Source organism: Lucilia sericata, unplaced genomic scaffold (assembly GCF_015586225.1).
Source record: "Lucilia sericata isolate MDLA Ls3-8-SP2 unplaced genomic scaffold, ASM1558622v1 Contig001015F_arrow, whole genome shotgun sequence".
Classification (NCBI taxonomy): Eukaryota; Metazoa; Arthropoda; class Insecta; order Diptera; family Calliphoridae; genus Lucilia; species Lucilia sericata.
The window spans coordinates 34,178-51,253 of NW_023994997.1; the positions used below are offsets into that span (position 1 = coordinate 34,178).

The 17,076-nt window shown below is 31.0% G+C and overlaps 1 protein-coding gene across 1 annotated transcript in view; it reads left to right on the top strand.

The window, feature by feature from the left end:
- The window catches only part of LOC119609608, a 153,864-nt gene that overhangs the window by 20,019 nt on the left and 116,769 nt on the right, over window positions 1-17,076 (top strand). Inside the window, 3 exon segments of the mRNA XM_037964451.1 lie at window positions 6,586-6,829; window positions 15,629-15,772; window positions 16,703-16,897. Coding sequence (XP_037820379.1) covers window positions 6,586-6,829; window positions 15,629-15,772; window positions 16,703-16,897 — 583 coding nt within the window.

Below are 17,076 nucleotides of genomic sequence, written 5' to 3' on the forward strand. Positions count from 1 at the left end.
TCGATTCGTTAGTTCGTTCGTTCGGTCGTTCGCGTTTCGTTCGTTCGTTCGTTGTTCGATTCGTTCGTTCGTTCGTTTCGTTCTCCCCCCCTTTTCGCTTTCCCTTCCTTCCTCCATCTTCTTTTGTCCAGGTGTCCTTTGCTCTTTCGTTGTTATTTCGTTTTTACTTCTTTCATTTGTTTCTTTCTTTCCTCCCCTTTTCTCTGCCCCACTGTCATGTTTCAACTAATAAATGTATATCTCCTACCATATTCTGCTATCCAAAGACACAAAAATTTGCTACTGTTTTTTGGCCTCAAGAATAAATATACGTATTTAAAATTTGCATATTATTTGTGCTAACACAGAAAATCATAATATATGCAGCATGCGTAGCCTAGGCAGGCTATTATGATAGGGGATGTACAAACTCATATACTCACCATACATACATTCACATCTACTTATGGGTATAACATGAGTATGTGAAATACTCCTAAATGTATGCTAGAAGTTTCTACAATTTGCGTTATATTACGTGTTCTCCAAATATCATATGATATAATAATGTACAAATCTTTCTATTTTTTTTTTTTTTTTTGAAAAAAAAGTCACCTGTAGGGTTGTACAAAGTTGTTGACCTCTATTGTTACAGTTATTGGTTTAAATAAAAAAGATTAAACAAACAAACACAAACAAAAAATATACAAAAATAAATATTAAGCTTATTACAGATTCTAGGGTATTAATAGTTTAAATAAAAATTGTGGTAAAATTTAAAATTCTTGGCACAATTGTTTTGCAGAATCATGGCTAGTTTAAAGGATCTTTTAAATAAAAATTTTCTTTATTTTGTTAAAAAAAAAATCCCCTTAAATTTATTTGAATTTTAAAGGGATTCATAGGATTGGCTATACATATAAATTTTTATATACCAATTAAAATTTAAGTTTTGCCAAAGGTAACATTTAATTTGTTAACAGATTAATTTGGAGATAGAAAAGTTTTTTATAAAGGAATTAGATTATTAGTAAAAGTTACTAGTTAAGTATGCAGGTAATGTGTACAAAAATAAAGAATTAAATTTATAGGAAATTTTCTTAAAACTTAGTTTTAATGTTATGAGACTTGTGTTTTGCTGTTTTTATTTCTGTTCAATATTATTTTTTGATTTCATTATATTCAGTATAATTTATAAAAATATTTTTTTAACAGAAAAATTAGTATAAATTAAATTAATATCATACTCATACGCCTACTAGAACTTGAAATTAAAACACAGATATAGAAATGTCTAACTTATGGTATACTTTTTCCAAAGGATTTTTAAAAATTCAGTTCTAGTTTAGTCCTAGTTCAGTTCTTGTTCAGTTCTAGTTCAGTTCTAGTTCAGTTCTAGTTCAGTTCTAGTTCAGTTCTAGTTCAGTTCTAGTTCAGTTCTAGTTCAGTTCTAGTTCAGTTCTAGTTCAGTTCTAGTTCAGTTCTAGTTCAGTTCTAGTTCAGTTCTAGTTCAGTTCTAGTTCAGTTCTAGTTCAGTTCTAGTTCAGTTCTAGTTCAGTTCTAGTTCAGTTCTAGTTCAGTTCTGGTTCAGTTCTAGTTCAGTTCTAGTTCAGTTCTAGTTCAGTTCTAGTTCAGTTCTAGTTCAGTTCTAGTTCAGTTCTAGTTCAGTTCTAGTTCAGTTCTAGTTCAGTTCTAGTTCAGTTCTAGTTCAGTTCTAGTTCAGTTCTAGTTCAGTTCTAGTTCAGTTCTAGTTCAGTTCTAGTTCAGTTCTAGTTCAGTTCTAGTTCAGTTCTAGTTCAGTTCTAGTTCAGTTCTAGTTCAGTTCTAGTTCAGTTCTAGTTCAGTTCTAGTTCAGTTCTAGTTCAGTTCTAGTTCAGTTCTAGTTCAGTTCTAGTTCTAGTTCAGTTCTAGTTCAGTTCTAGTTCAGTTCTAGTTCAGTTCTAGTTCAGTTCTAGTTCAGTTCTAGTTCAGTTCTAGTTCAGTTCTAGTTCAGTTCTAGTTCAGTTCTAGTTCAGTTCTAGTTCAGTTCTAGTTCAGTTCTAGTTCAGTTCTAGTTCAGTTCTAGTTCAGTTCTAGTTCAGTTCTAGTTCAGTTCTAGTTCAGTTCTAGTTCAGTTCTAGTTCAGTTCTAGTTCAGTTCTAGTTCAGTTCTAGTTCAGTTCTAGTTCAGTTCTAGTTCAGTTCTAGTTCAGTTCTAGTTCAGTTCTAGTTCAGTTCTAGTTCAGTTCTAGTTCAGTTCTAGTTCAGTTCTAGTTCAGTTCTAGTTCAGTTCTAGTTCAGTTCTAGTTCAGTTCTAGTTCAGTTCTAGTTCAGTTCTAGTTCAGTTCTAGTTCAGTTCTAGTTCAGTTCTAGTTCAGTTCTAGTTCAGTTCTAGTTCAGTTCTAGTTCAGTTCTAGTTCAGTTCTAGTTCAGTTCTAGTTCAGTTCTAGTTCAGTTCTAGTTCAGTTCTAGTTCAGTTCTAGTTCAGTTCTAGTTCAGTTCTAGTTCAGTTCTAGTTCAGTTCTAGTTAGTTCTAGTTCAGTTCTAGTTCAGTTCAGTTCAGTTCTAGTTCAGTTCTAGTTCAGTTCTAGTTGAAGTCTAGTACTTTACAATATTTTTTAAATTATATCCATTCACTTTGCATTTTATATCGTGGAACTATTAAACTACAACCATATTGGGTATTTGAAATTTCCCAATTCCCTTGTACACTTCAAAAGTTATTAACATATTTCTAAGTTAATCTACAATTAATATTAATCATACGCTCTAGGGAGTCATTTACTAAATGATTGATATTATTATGTTATCGTTAACTACATATATGTATGTTCATACATATAATTTTTTTTAGTATTCTGCACCAAAATTCCCACAATTTCCATTAATCAGTGACCTCGTTTAAACTGTTGGGTTTTTTTATTAACTTAATATTTTTTACAATTCTTTGAAAAACACAATATGATTTTAATTGCTTTTCAACCGCCATTGTAAATACGTATCATTATTACAGTTAACAGTGCAATAAAACTATAAAATTTTACCTTGTGGTTGTTGAGTTTTTTTCGTTACCATGAAATATTCTCAAACACAAAAAGATGGGGGAGAACATGTTTTTACAGCCCTAAAACTACAAGAGAATTTAAGTTATTTGAGTTTTTACGAGAAAAATGCAGCTGACAAGTATTGTTTTTTTGGGGACATATGGTATACAGTTTTCGGCAAACGAGGCTAACTTATTGACTTGAGTAAATGTAAAAAAAAAGCTTTTTCTAAAATCTCAAAGAGTACTAAGTAAATACAGGGCTGAGGAGTATTTCAGTGCTATTTAATGGAACACCTTGTAGGTGCAAGGTTTAACAAATTCCCCATTTTTCAGCTTTATCCTAAAAAAAAATGCTGAAAACAGTTTTGCACTGTTCATGACTCCAAATGTATTTGATTGACACACATTTTGTCCTTTATTCACGCAGTAAAAAACCATTATTTCCGTTCATATATATTTTAAACAAATTAATAGTTGATAAGTATTCTCATATAATAAATAAAATAAAACAGCAAAACTTACCCTGCTGAAATAAAAGGCTTCAATTATATTCCTATAAAAAAATATATATTTTTAAAAACATAAAACATTTAAATGGAAAAAACTACATGTTGTCATGTAATTGTTACAAGATTAATGGCAACTGATAAAATTAACAAAAAGCAAACATATAATAAAAAATTAATACAAAAAACAAATTCTGCATTTCAGAGAAATAAATTTATGTGATAGTGATAAATAATAGCTTGTTAAAAATCTATACAAAAACAACAACAACAGCAAATTATTAAAATTGGATTAAAATTTCAAAGGACTCATAAAGGGCTGATCGTTGGCATCAAGTGGTATTTTATTTATTTAATCGAAATAAATAATGCTTGAATATATACGTAATAAAATAAGTTAACTTAAAATTGAGCCCTTTGATATAAAAAGTGGATATTTTAAATCTATAAATGATAAGCAAATATAAAAGTTTCAAAACAAAAATTTTATTAAATTAGAAAACATTTTAAATTTGGACAAAAGTTTTTGTTATTAATCATACGCATAGTAGGACAAAAATATTTTATTCAAATTTTTCATACCTTTTTTATTAAAAAAAAATAGAAAATCTTCTATTAGAGTTTTTAAAGATGACTTCAAGTTTATAAAAAAAATTGTAAGCAAAATACCAATGAAATTTATATTTATTCCAATTTTTCAAAATAACAATTTGAAGTTGTACTACGCAGCGTATGAATAATTTTTAATAGGTTATTTCCTTAAAACCTTAAACGATATTATTAAGTATTCAAAGTATTGTAATTAAACTCTTCAAAATTATAGTAGTTTGTATAGATTAATTGTATTCATTTAGTTATAATTCTATCACTTTAAATAAGATTTAAGTTTCAGTCCATAATTTGTTTATTAATAGGACCTTTAGTCTGAAGTCTTAGCATCAATATATGTATAAAAGCATATAATGACAACATTACTAACACTTTCATTTTATGACTATAATGACATTTTCTTAATAACAATTGAAAGTAACAAGAAAACTAGTTAACTAACTAACAAGAAAACTAAAATGCATTTGAAATGATGCAACGCTTTCGCAAGCCTTACAAAGAAGTTTCACTTAATCCTTTGTTTAATAATATAGTTTATCTAAGTGTTTAAATGTTGGTAAATCTCTAGCAAAAACTCCATATTTAAGTTCCCTATTTATATTTATCTTTATGGTTTAATTAGAAGTTTTATCTATTAGAATCTTCGTTATTCTTTGAGCATGTAGGAAAATTTCTTTTGTAATTTAAATATTTACTCACTTGTCACTAGCAGCTACAATCGATAAAATTTTCCATAAAATAGATACAAAAGTTTGGGCCAAAACAACTACATAGAACAGAAGATGCAAGATAGACAAGTCGGGCAACAGATATAGACTCATACAAAACAATACAACAAGAAACTTTTTACAAACAGTAACAACTACAACAAACAAGCAAAATTTACAAAAACAAAACACATTACAAATTCATATGTGCACATGAGTTTATATGTATGAAAAGTTATGGTGTGTTTGTGGAGTGACAGAGAGAGAGATAGAGAGAATTTTGTTAGGCAAAAAAGAAGAATTACAATTTTCGAAACAATAGCATAAATAAACTACTAATTTTGAACTTTAGCTCTGAGCACTAATTGTAATTTAATTTCCAATTAGTAAACAAACTAAATAACATAAATATACATCGACATACACTTATACAAAAACACACACAATAATAATAGAAAACAAACTAACACATGTTAAAATTTAACACAAATACAAGGAAATCCAGGGTTATGCACAACTGAATAGATAGAGTTTTCTAGAAGAAGAGAGAGCTGAAGAATAACAAGAGAAAAACAAATTAAAAACACGTAGTTGTCATTGTTGTTGCATAAAAAATGTTTATGTATGCATGAGTAGATACAGGTTATATAAATGTGTTAGTTTGACAATAATGCATTGAACTACATACAACTGTACTAGAACTTAACTAGAACTGAACTAGAACTGAACTAGAACTGAACTAGAACTGAACTAGAACTGAACTAGAACTGAACTAGAACTGAACTAGAACTGAACTAGAACTGAACTAGAACTGAACTAGAACTGAACTAGAACTGAACTAGAACTGAACTAGAACTGAACTAGAACTGAACTAGAACTGAATTAGAACTGCACTAGAACTGAACTAGAACTGAACTAGAACTGAACTAGAACTGAACTAGAACTGAACTAGAACTGAACTAGAACTGAACTAGAACTGAACTAGAACTGAACTAGAACTGAACTAGAACTGAACTAGAACTGAACTAGAACTGAACTAGAACTGAACTAGAACTGAACTAGAACTGAACTAGAACTGAACTAGAACTGAACTAGAACTGAACTAGAACTGAACTAACTGAACTAGAACTGAACTAGAACTGAACTAGAACTGAACTAGAACTGAACTAGAACTGAACTAGAACTGACTAGAACTGAACTAGAAACTGAACTAGAACTGAACTAGAAACTGAACTACAACTGAACTAGACTGAACTGAGCACTGAACTATGAACTAGAACTGAACTTGTTCTTAGTAAATTTCACAATTACCATCACACACATAACAACGTTTAACACAAGACAATAAACAATGAGATATCAACATGCCAATGAACAACATATAACCTACATGACCTTTAAGCTATATATGGATAAGGTTTTTTTCTTATTTTGGCAAATTTCTATTCAAAAGTTTTTATGTTTCCCTTCATAAACTAAAGAAACGTATGTAAACTAATTACTTGGCTCGCATTTCTCTTTGTTTTTTGGTAAAACATGATTTTAGCCTCTAAACAAAAGAAAGTTTTCAAACATTTTACACAGACAGAAAATTCATGGAAAAATTTCATTCAATATCCGTAACACACACGTCCATTCCTACATAACCTACTAATTTCAGAAATATACGAGACCTACACTTCAAATAGCAGGTTTATTTTTTCTGGCTTTAGTATTGTTTTTCTCATTTACATTTTTTCTCTTTTCTTCTTTATTTACAGCCTGTTGGTATTTATGCCAAGAAATATGAATGGGCAGCACGACCCTCTTCATCGTCCTCGAATGGCGGTGGCCTGCATTTAGATTTGCATCCACCACCAATGCAAATTGGTGGAGATTGTTCTTTGTGGATACGCTCGGCCACATTGGATTTTGATGATGGCCTGTGGGAATGTCAGGTGACGGCGAGTGATTTTACAACACAGGATGCTTTAACCAGTCAACCAGTACGCTTAGTTGTACGTGGTAAGTATGATCAAGTTAAAAATAGCAATTGTGCGTTGTTGCTGCACCTTTAATGGTATCTTTGGACACATCTAAAGTTCTTTTTCTAACAACACAATACAGAGGAACACTATACCTGGTTTTTAGTTTTTTGTTTTGAAGGTACATAATTCAGGAATTGGTTTAATTGGTTTGATTGAGGAAATTTTTCAATAAAATGAAAATTTAAACATTTTATTTACGGAAATCTGTATCATTATTGGTGACAGATTAAAACTAGAAAGATAGACTATAGTCAGACTATAGACTTAGACTAGACTTAGTAGGACTATAGGACTATAGACTAGACTATAGACTTAGATATAGACTAGACTATAGACTTGACTATAACTAGACTATAGTCCTAGACTATAGACTAGACTATAGACTAGACTTAGACTAGACTATTAGACTAGATATAGACTGACTATAAGACTCGACTAAGACTAGACTCTTATAGATAGACTATAGACTAGATATGACTTAGACTATAGACTAGACCTATGACTAGCCTATAGACTAGACTATAGACTGACTATAGACCAGACTTATATACAGACCTATAGACTAGACCTAGACTATACTATAGACTAGACTATAGACAGATATAGAATCAGCTATAGACTATAGACTAGACTATAGACTAGACTATAGACTAGACTATAGACTAGACTATAGACTAGACATAGACTAGACTATAGACTAGACTATAGACTAGACTATAGACTAGACTATAGACTAGACTATAGACTAGACTAGACTAGACTATAGACTAGACTATAGACTAGACTATAGACTAGACTATAGACTAGACTATAGACTAGACTATAGACTAGACTATAGACTAGACTATAGACTAGACTATAGACTAGACTATAGACTAGACTATAGACTAGACTATAGACTAGACTATAGACTAGACTATAGACTAGACTATAGACTAGACTATAGACTAGACTATAGACTAGACTATAGACTAGACTATAGACTAGACTATAGACTAGACTATAGACTAGACTATAGACTAGACTATAGACTAGACTATAGACTAGACTATAGACTAGACTATAGACTAGACTATAGACTAGACTATAGACTAGACTATAGACTAGACTATAGACTAGACTATAGACTAGACTATAGACTGAGCTCTAGACTAGACTATAGCCTAGACTATAGACTAGATATAGACTCGACTATAGACTAGACTATAGACTAGACTATAGACTAGATATAGACTAGACTATAGACTAGACTATAGCTTAGGGACTATAATAGACTCTCGACTTAGACTATAGACTAGGATTAAGATTGACTATATACTAGACTATATAGACTTAGACTATAGACTAGACTATAGACTAGACTATAGAATAGACTATAGACTAGACTATAGACTATTCTTGTCTATAGTGATAAAATAATATAACATTGCCCTTAATGGGTTAAAATTTACTGCGTACATGAAAACTAACAAATAAAAACAACTTTTGTTGTTACACCAAAAAACATTTCGCACATTCCTGGTAATGCTGATGACGACAATGGCCACAAAATTCCACTTTTATACAAATATAACACAACAGCAATTGAGTTTCTAAAGAAACTGATTTACTAAAGGTGATTGGTTGCCTGACGAGTTGCGGTTGGTTGGTCGGCAATATGAACTGAAAACAAAAGCAAAATTCAAGTTAAAAAAGCATTTAAGAAAAAATTCATAAAACTTGTGGAATTTTAAGCAGCTTATCATTGTTAGACAAAGATTATAACGAAAACGAATAATGACTAAATATTTTCGATGAAAAAATGTTAAATATTCAAAAAAAAAATGTATTTAATAAAAAGAAACACCAACAAAGAGAATTAAATTTTGTAATAAAAAGGCTTTAGAATTAACTTTACCTTTAAAAATCTGTTAAATTTTCTTTAAAGTTTTTTTTTCAACTTCTCTTTAGTTAAAAGAAATAGCTTGTTCTGTTTTCTTTTTATAAAAAGTAACTGTTTGAATAGGGAGAGAACAAAAAAGAATGACCTTAATTAATTTTCTAAATCTCATACTAAATGTAGTGTAATCCAAGCCGCAAATACCATGACAGCAGTCATTACTTTTCTTTTTGATGCATGCAGCAGCAAGAGCTGGCAAAATAATTATAAAAACTGTATTTACAACATTTTAAATACATATTCAGTGCAACATTCATAGAACAGCTGATGCTAACGCTACTTATACAACATACTTTCTCTATATTATGTGAATTGTGGATTCTTGTTAAGAGTTGATTTTAAGATAGACAGATAAACATTTATACTTGAATATATAAGAGTTGGTATCATCAGTAATGCAACCTCAGCACAGTGGATTTCAATATGATTTAAATAACATTGAACTTATTATTCTTAAAACCATTTTTATCGGAAAAAGTTTATGCTTCAAAATGTTAGCTCTTTTTTAAATTACAGCGTGTGTTTTAAGGCATTTAGCCGACTTTGGGATATATAACTGATTAAAGGTTTTCCATAGATCTCTTATCTATCCAAGTTTTTTTAAATCACATAAATATTCCTTAAATTTTAGCAGTTTTAGCTAAATTTCCAAAACTACATATAATAAATATTAATCATACGCCCCCATAAGAAAAAGTTAATATTTATTAATAACTCGAATATAAAACAGAATTATTCTAGAATTTAAATTAGATAATTTAATAAAATGTTTTGCAGTAGCATTAACTGTCAGCTAAAAAGTTTAAATCATTTTATAACCACTGTTCCCCGTACTTAAATCTTTACAGGTAATCAGGTACTCATATTGTTCTACAAGATTTCTTTTAAGTTAAATATATATTTATATTTGTAAGAGAAAACTGTTGAAAAACACATATACACACATACTTATACGCACTTATTTAAACACTCATCTTACAACAAAACTTTGAAACTTTAACTGCACTGTTGCAATTGTTTTGAAACAGGGAATACCTCCTCAACTAAGAAAGACCATAATTAGAGTGTGTTTATATGTATGTGTATAAATTCATGCTAAAAACAAGATAGAAAATTATAGTATTAAACCTTCAACAATAATAACAGAAATAGCAACAACAACAAAAACGATTGTTTCTTGCTTATTAGACCACAGAAACCATACTAAAGCATTACAATCATTTATACCAAGAAATGTGTATGTATGCAACTGTATTAGTTTAATGTAGCTGACATAGGTAAGAGAATGTCTTTATATGTGTGTGTAAGTGTAGTTGAGGATTAAAAACGGTAACTGCCACATGCAATTAACTTGAAGACACTCATACCGATTACGTTTTCTATGTATGTGTTTTTCACAATTTTTTTTTTCTCTCTCTCTATTATGTTTTCTACAAAAACCAACAAAAGGTATAGGATTTACAAAATACACATATCAATAAATTCCTCTTACTACTTTACTCTTTCTCAAGTAAATGTGTTTCTGAAAATAGTTATACATTCAAAATACCTTCATAGAGCATGTTATCTTGTGGCGTTTTTAGAAATAGAAAACCAGTTATAAATTCTTTGAGAAAAGGTGCAATCAAGGGTCATGAATGCATGATTTGCAAAATTGGTTTAGACTTTAAGAAGAACAAAAAAATGTAAAGTTTTTTAAGAATTATTTAAGGCTGTTTAACATATTTTCAAATGCAGATTTTGAAATTTCCAATGACATTTTCTACAAAAACAAATAAAATTTCCTACTAAACTTTCTATTAAATCTTCATCAACCTATACTCCAGCAGGAGCTCATTATATAATTAAATCTTCAGCTAATAGAACTTTTTACATTTCGCACAAACTTCCCTTGTTTTCAAGCAAACTAAGAAATTCTGTTTTTCGTATGGGTGGCGTATGATTAATATTCATTATGAGCAATTTTAGAAAATTTGCCAGAACTCTTAGTTAGTTAGTTAGTTAGTTAGTTTGAAAGGAGGATGTATATACATCAAATCCGAAGAAATACACCTAGGCCTCTATCGGGCCTGTTGTGCGCTCCTTAACCAGTGCCTCAGGTGGGAATCGAACCCACCACCTCCGGTCTACCAGTCTAGAACACTAACCACTAACCTACCGGAGGCCAGAACTCTTAAAGTTAAAGGAATTTTTCAGCAATTTAAAAAGCTTCTATAATACTACAAATATATTGAATTATTTGAAAGACAGATTCTCATTTATATATTTATAAATCAGTTATAAATTCAACGAAAATGCAAAGTTCAAGTGAATGATATAACAACGAATAAATGGGAAGCATATTTCAATATTTGATGGAAAACAAACCTCATTTATAAGATTTTTCTACAATTTATACAGTTATCTTGACAAAAAAAAAGTGAAGCAAACTAAATAATTATGTTTTTCTTATAGAAGGCGTATGATTAATATTTATTATTAGCAATTTTAGAAAATTAGCCAGAACTCTCAAAGTTTTAGGAATTTTTCAGCAAAATAAAAAGTTTCTAAAAGACTACAAATATATTTATGAAAATCATTTGAAACAAAGATTCTTATTTTTAAACTTGATGCAAAAAAAATCAAGGAAAATGCATAGTTCATGTAAATAATACCTATAGCAACAAATAAATGGAAAGAATATTTCAATAGTTTTGAAAAAATGATTAAGTTTCAAAACACTTTTGTGAAACAAACAATGATTAGTATTTGTTATGAGTAATTTTAGAAAATTAGCCATAACTCTCAAAGTTCTAGAAATGTTTCATTAAATAGTTTCTGAAAGAATGCAAATATACATATTTATGGAAATTATTTGAAAGAAAGAGTTTCATTTCAAGTTTATAAAAAAAAAAATATACCACCCATCTGTCCGTCCGTCCGTCTGTCTGTCTGTCTGTCTGTCTGTCTGTCTGTCTGTCCGTCTATCTGTTGAAATCACGATATGTATTAAACAGAAGGAGCTGAAATTTTGCATAAATATTCCTTATTGATAAGGTTTGCTTGGTATTAAAAATGGACAAAATCGGTCCATGTTCTCGCAAAGCCTCCATACAAGTGGCCCCCCGGAAAACAGTTTTAACAGTCTTAACTGTTTTAAAAATACCAGTATAACGAGGAAATTATACATAAATAAGTCTTATGTCAACGCAAATCTCTTAATCATATTTTAAGAGAATCGGTGCATATAGGGCCCTCTTCAGAAAATGACTTTAACGTTCATTACTGGCTCAGAAATGCGAGTACAGTGATGAAATTCGATATAAACAAGTTTTGTATGAGTTAAAATCTCTCTATTAAATGTGGATCGGTCCATTATTGACCCTACCCCCCATATAAGGTCCCCTTCAGAAATTTACTTTAACACTTATTACTGCCTCAGAAATGAGACCACAACGATGAAAGTCGGCATAAACAAGTTTTGTATGATAATACCATAATCTCTCTACTAACTTCTGTGAGGATAGGTCCATTATTGACCCTACCCCCCCAGAAATTTACTTTAACACTTATTACTGGCACAGAAATGAGACTACAGCAATGAAATTTGGCATAAACAAGTTTTATATGGGCCAAAATCTCTATTCCAACTTTTGTGAGGGTCGGTCTATATTTGACCCTATCACCTTTACAAATTCCACTTCAGAAAATAACTTTAATTACTAGCTAGTACATCGATGCAATTTATTAAGTCATTAGCCGACAGAGAGCCGAAGCATTTATCTCGTCGGATCGTAATCAGTAGTTAGCCGATTGAGAGCCAAAGCATTTATCTCATCGGATTGTATAATATTCGTATTATTAAGTCATTAGCCGACCGAGAGCCGAAGCATTTATCTCGTCGGATCGTAATCAGTAGTTAACCGATTGAGAGCCGAAGCATTTATCTCGTCTGATCGAAATCAGTAGTTAGCCGATTGAGAGCCGAAGCATTTATCTCATCCGATTGTATAATATTCGTATAATTAAGTCATTAGCCGACCCAGAGCCGAAGCATTTATCTCGTCGGATCGTAATCAGTAGTTAGCCGATTGAGAGCCAACGCATTTATCTCATCGGATTTCATAATTAACCGACCGAGAGCCAGAGCAGTTATTTCGACCGATTGTATTTCCCAGCTACTCATAGTTATATCTACCCGACGAGATCGCCTCCATAACCGAAGTATTGATTTCGGCCTGTCCGTGAAGAATTGTATCAGACCCATTCATTCCCGAAGATACTAGGCAGCTCTGTGGTATATCAAACCTCAAAGGAAGCAGACCTTTGAAGAACCTGGACAGACTAGGCATACCCCGGATGGAAACAAAACTGCATCATAAATGGCAAGTTTTGTAAGAACCAAAATCTTTCTACCAAATTTTCTGAGAATCGGTCAATAATTAACTTCTTTCGATAATAACAAAAGCATCGATTCATAAATTCAATGTTTATTTATAAGGAAGCAATTCTTTTCGGCAATGATTTGATGTTGGGTATATAAGATTCGGCTTAGTCGAATATAACAATTTTTACTTGTTATATTTTTCTTATGGGAGGCGTATGATTAATATTTATTATGAGTATTTATAGAAAATTTTATAAACTGTAAAAACTTTACAACTTTACTATGGGAGAAAATGGATATCATAATTTCGAGTTGTTGTGTTTATTTAGTATTTCTCCTTTTAATGCAAAATTTATAAAAAATATATAAATTTATACTAATTGGACCCCTTTCAAGGTAATTTTGCTACTTGTATCCTGTTGCTTTATACTTCAACTACACGCATCAAATGCATTTTATATAATATTCATTTATTTTAGCTTCTTTTGATTTACTTTAATTAGAATACATAATAGAAACCACTAAAACCAAAAATGTAGCTATACTACAGACACATACATACATATAAATATTTCAGTATGAATGTATTTTTATTGAAAACTCGATGACAAAAACTTTAAAACGAAACCCCCCTATACAGTAACAAACTAGTTAGAAATTATAGTCGGGTAAGGCCGACCATATATAAAACTACACCATTTATAAAAATAAAATGTGATTTAGTTTTCATAATAAAGCATTTAAGTTGAATTGTAGCTTGAGTCAAATATACCTAAGCCATTTATTGTTGGCTATATTGGCTAATTGGACCACGGTCTGCTCTAGACTTGGAGTACAAAGTGCTTTTGTACAAAACAGTTATAAAACCGATATGGCTATACGGCATTCAACTGTGGGGAACAGCCTCCTCATCTAATGTTGAAAAATTACAAAGAAAGCAGTCAGCACTGTTAAGGTCAATAACAGGTGCCCCGTGGTACATTCGCAATAGTAATATTCATAGGGATCTCAATGTCCCCATAATACGCGAGGAGATCAAACTCTCTTGTTTAACCTACCTGTCGAAACTAATGGATCACCCAAAACCCCTTGCCAGGGAGTTGCTGTCATTTGAGGGTCATAGACGACTGAGAAGAACGGAAACATTGGATTTTGCCAGATAATCAAATTATCGAGAACTTTTGTTGAAATTGCAGTGGCAATAACGACGTTAGTTATAGTTTAGGTTAAGATTTCAATACTTATTGTAAATTTCTATGTAAGAAAGATTCAATAAATAATAACTAAAATGAAAAAAAAAAAAAAAAAATTATTGTTGAATAAAATTGTGGACATTTAAGTCATATTTTGAAGGGCGCTTTGTATATAGGGGCTAGAGTCAAATGAGGCCCTATCATTATAAAAATTATCAGGGTCAGGCTAGTATAGAACTTGCAGCAGCTTTTCGTCGAGGTACGAGTATATTAAACATAATTATGAACTTAAAAGCCTTATTTGGGGGGTTTAGTTGTATGGGGACTACCTGGAATAATGTACCGAAGTTAACCATTTTTAATACGCTTCGTCTCTGATACCATAGATGATCATGTACCAAATTTAATTTAATTATCTTCAAAATTGCGACATGTAGTTTGATTACAAGGTTTACAAGCCCTATTCGGGGGTGCATTTGTGTGGGGGCTAGATGAAATAATAGACCGATGTTAGCTATTTACAATAGGCTTCGTCTATGGTACAATAGAAGATCATGTACCAAATTTCATTGAATTATCTTGCGATCTGTAGTTTGATTACAAGGTTTACATGGACGGATGGACGGACAGACAGACAGACAGACAGACAGACAGACAGACAGACAGACAGACAGACAGACAGATAGACAGACAGACAGACAGACAGACAGACAGACAAACAGACAGACAGACGAACCTACATAGTTTGATTACCAGGATGGACGGACAGACAGACAGACAGGCAAACGGACAGACAGACAGGCAAGCGGACAGACAGACGGACGGACAGCTAAATCGACTCAGAAAATTATTCTAAGCAGATTGGTATACTTTCAGGTATAGGACCAATATTATTGTGCGTTACAAACATCAGCACAAACCCAATATATGTACCCTCCCCACTAAAGTAGCAAATGCTAGCAAATTCCAAAAAAATTTAACTCTAGCTAAGTGAAAGTTTTCTACTAAAAACTTGCATAAAGACTAGGAAAGAAAAGAAAATTAAAAAAACTTTACATTTATAAACAACAGCAAGAGTATTTTTAGAACGCACGTCCTTAGGAAACAGGAAATGTCTGACATCAATTTCAATATATCTACACATACACATTCCTAAGAAAAATTTTATTAATACTAAAACATACTCCATACATCATACACATGTATTGTAATTTTTCCCTGGTTTAACTTAAAATTGCCATCACTAATGAATATTCTTGTTTTCATCTAATTTTCTAGTGGCACCCCAACGTCCTCGTTTAGAATATGAAGGCGCTCATGTACCACCCGGTCATAATATCACTGTGGACTCTGGCTCTTTGGCTACGGTGAAATGTGTCTCCCACTATGGTAATCCACCTGCCACACTTAAGTGGTTTCTGGGTAAGTTACTTTTATATGTATGTTTGGTTTGTTCTCATTTAGTTTTGTCTTTAAGTTTATTCTTTTTTTTTTTTTTTGCTGTATCTCTTGTCTTTCTTTAGTTTTAGTTTTCTTCCTGGAAATGTGCATTCAAGTAGTATGATTATCTGTAATTGTTTTTATGTTAAGACATGTAATTTTACCTGCTCTAAAAAGTTGTTTAAAAGCTATTTTAAAAAATCTAGCAAAATATACCCTACAGTAGGAAATAATGTTAAGGCAGAAAAATATTTTTCTTATTTAAAGCAAATTTTGTCAATTTAGGTAAAACCTAATAAAGTGTTTTCTTAATAATTTACTTCACAAATTTATACTGTAAAGAAATCCTTTTAATTTATTAAAAAATTGTCCTAACTTTAGAAGTTATTTACATTTTTCCAAAAATACTCATAATTAATATCAATCATACGCCCTGTGTTAAAAAAAGTTTAATTTTGAAAAATTTCCTAGAAACATTTAAAATTTTTTATAATTTTGAATAGAAATAGCTTAACTAATACTATAATTTCCTAATATAATCTTCTTTTAATCCAAATCATTAAAAATAACTTCTTAATATTCACATTCATATAACCATCATTAAAAAAAGCCTATTATTACCTTTAATAGCCTATTAATTTCTGCCCCGGTCATTCAATTAACTTTAACATCCTTTAGCCACTAAATAGCTCTATCTGTAATTCGCCTAAAACTCTATTTTATTTCACTCTCTACTTCCTGGCCAACAATTCCAACAATTTAAATTGCATTTTTTTACTCTATTACCCTTATAAGACAACAATGTACTTCATTTATTACATTATATTATTAAAATTGCCCTTCTTATACTCTACTTTAAACTCTAAAGCAAGTTATTGTCTTTTTTTTTATATATTCTACCTCTACTTATAGGTGACCAAGAAATTGAAGCCATTCATCCGCAAACAAATGCCACCGAACCAGATAATCCACGTACTTGGTCGGCCACCTCAGTGGTACAATTGACAGCAATGCGTGAGAGACATGGTGATATCTTACGCTGTTTGGCTTATCATGAATCGTATACGGCGAAAACGGTACCAGTGGAAGCCAGATTAGATGTTAAATGTAAGAAAAAAGTTTAATTTTTTTCACATAACGGAAAATGTGTTGTATACTTTCCTTAAGCAGGAAGAGCTTAGTTTAAATTTGAAAGGAATATTAAGTTTTAAGGAATTTAAAATAAATTGGATTTTTCTTTTGTAATGGAATATTTAAATACAGTGGTGGGGGCATTAAATATTGAG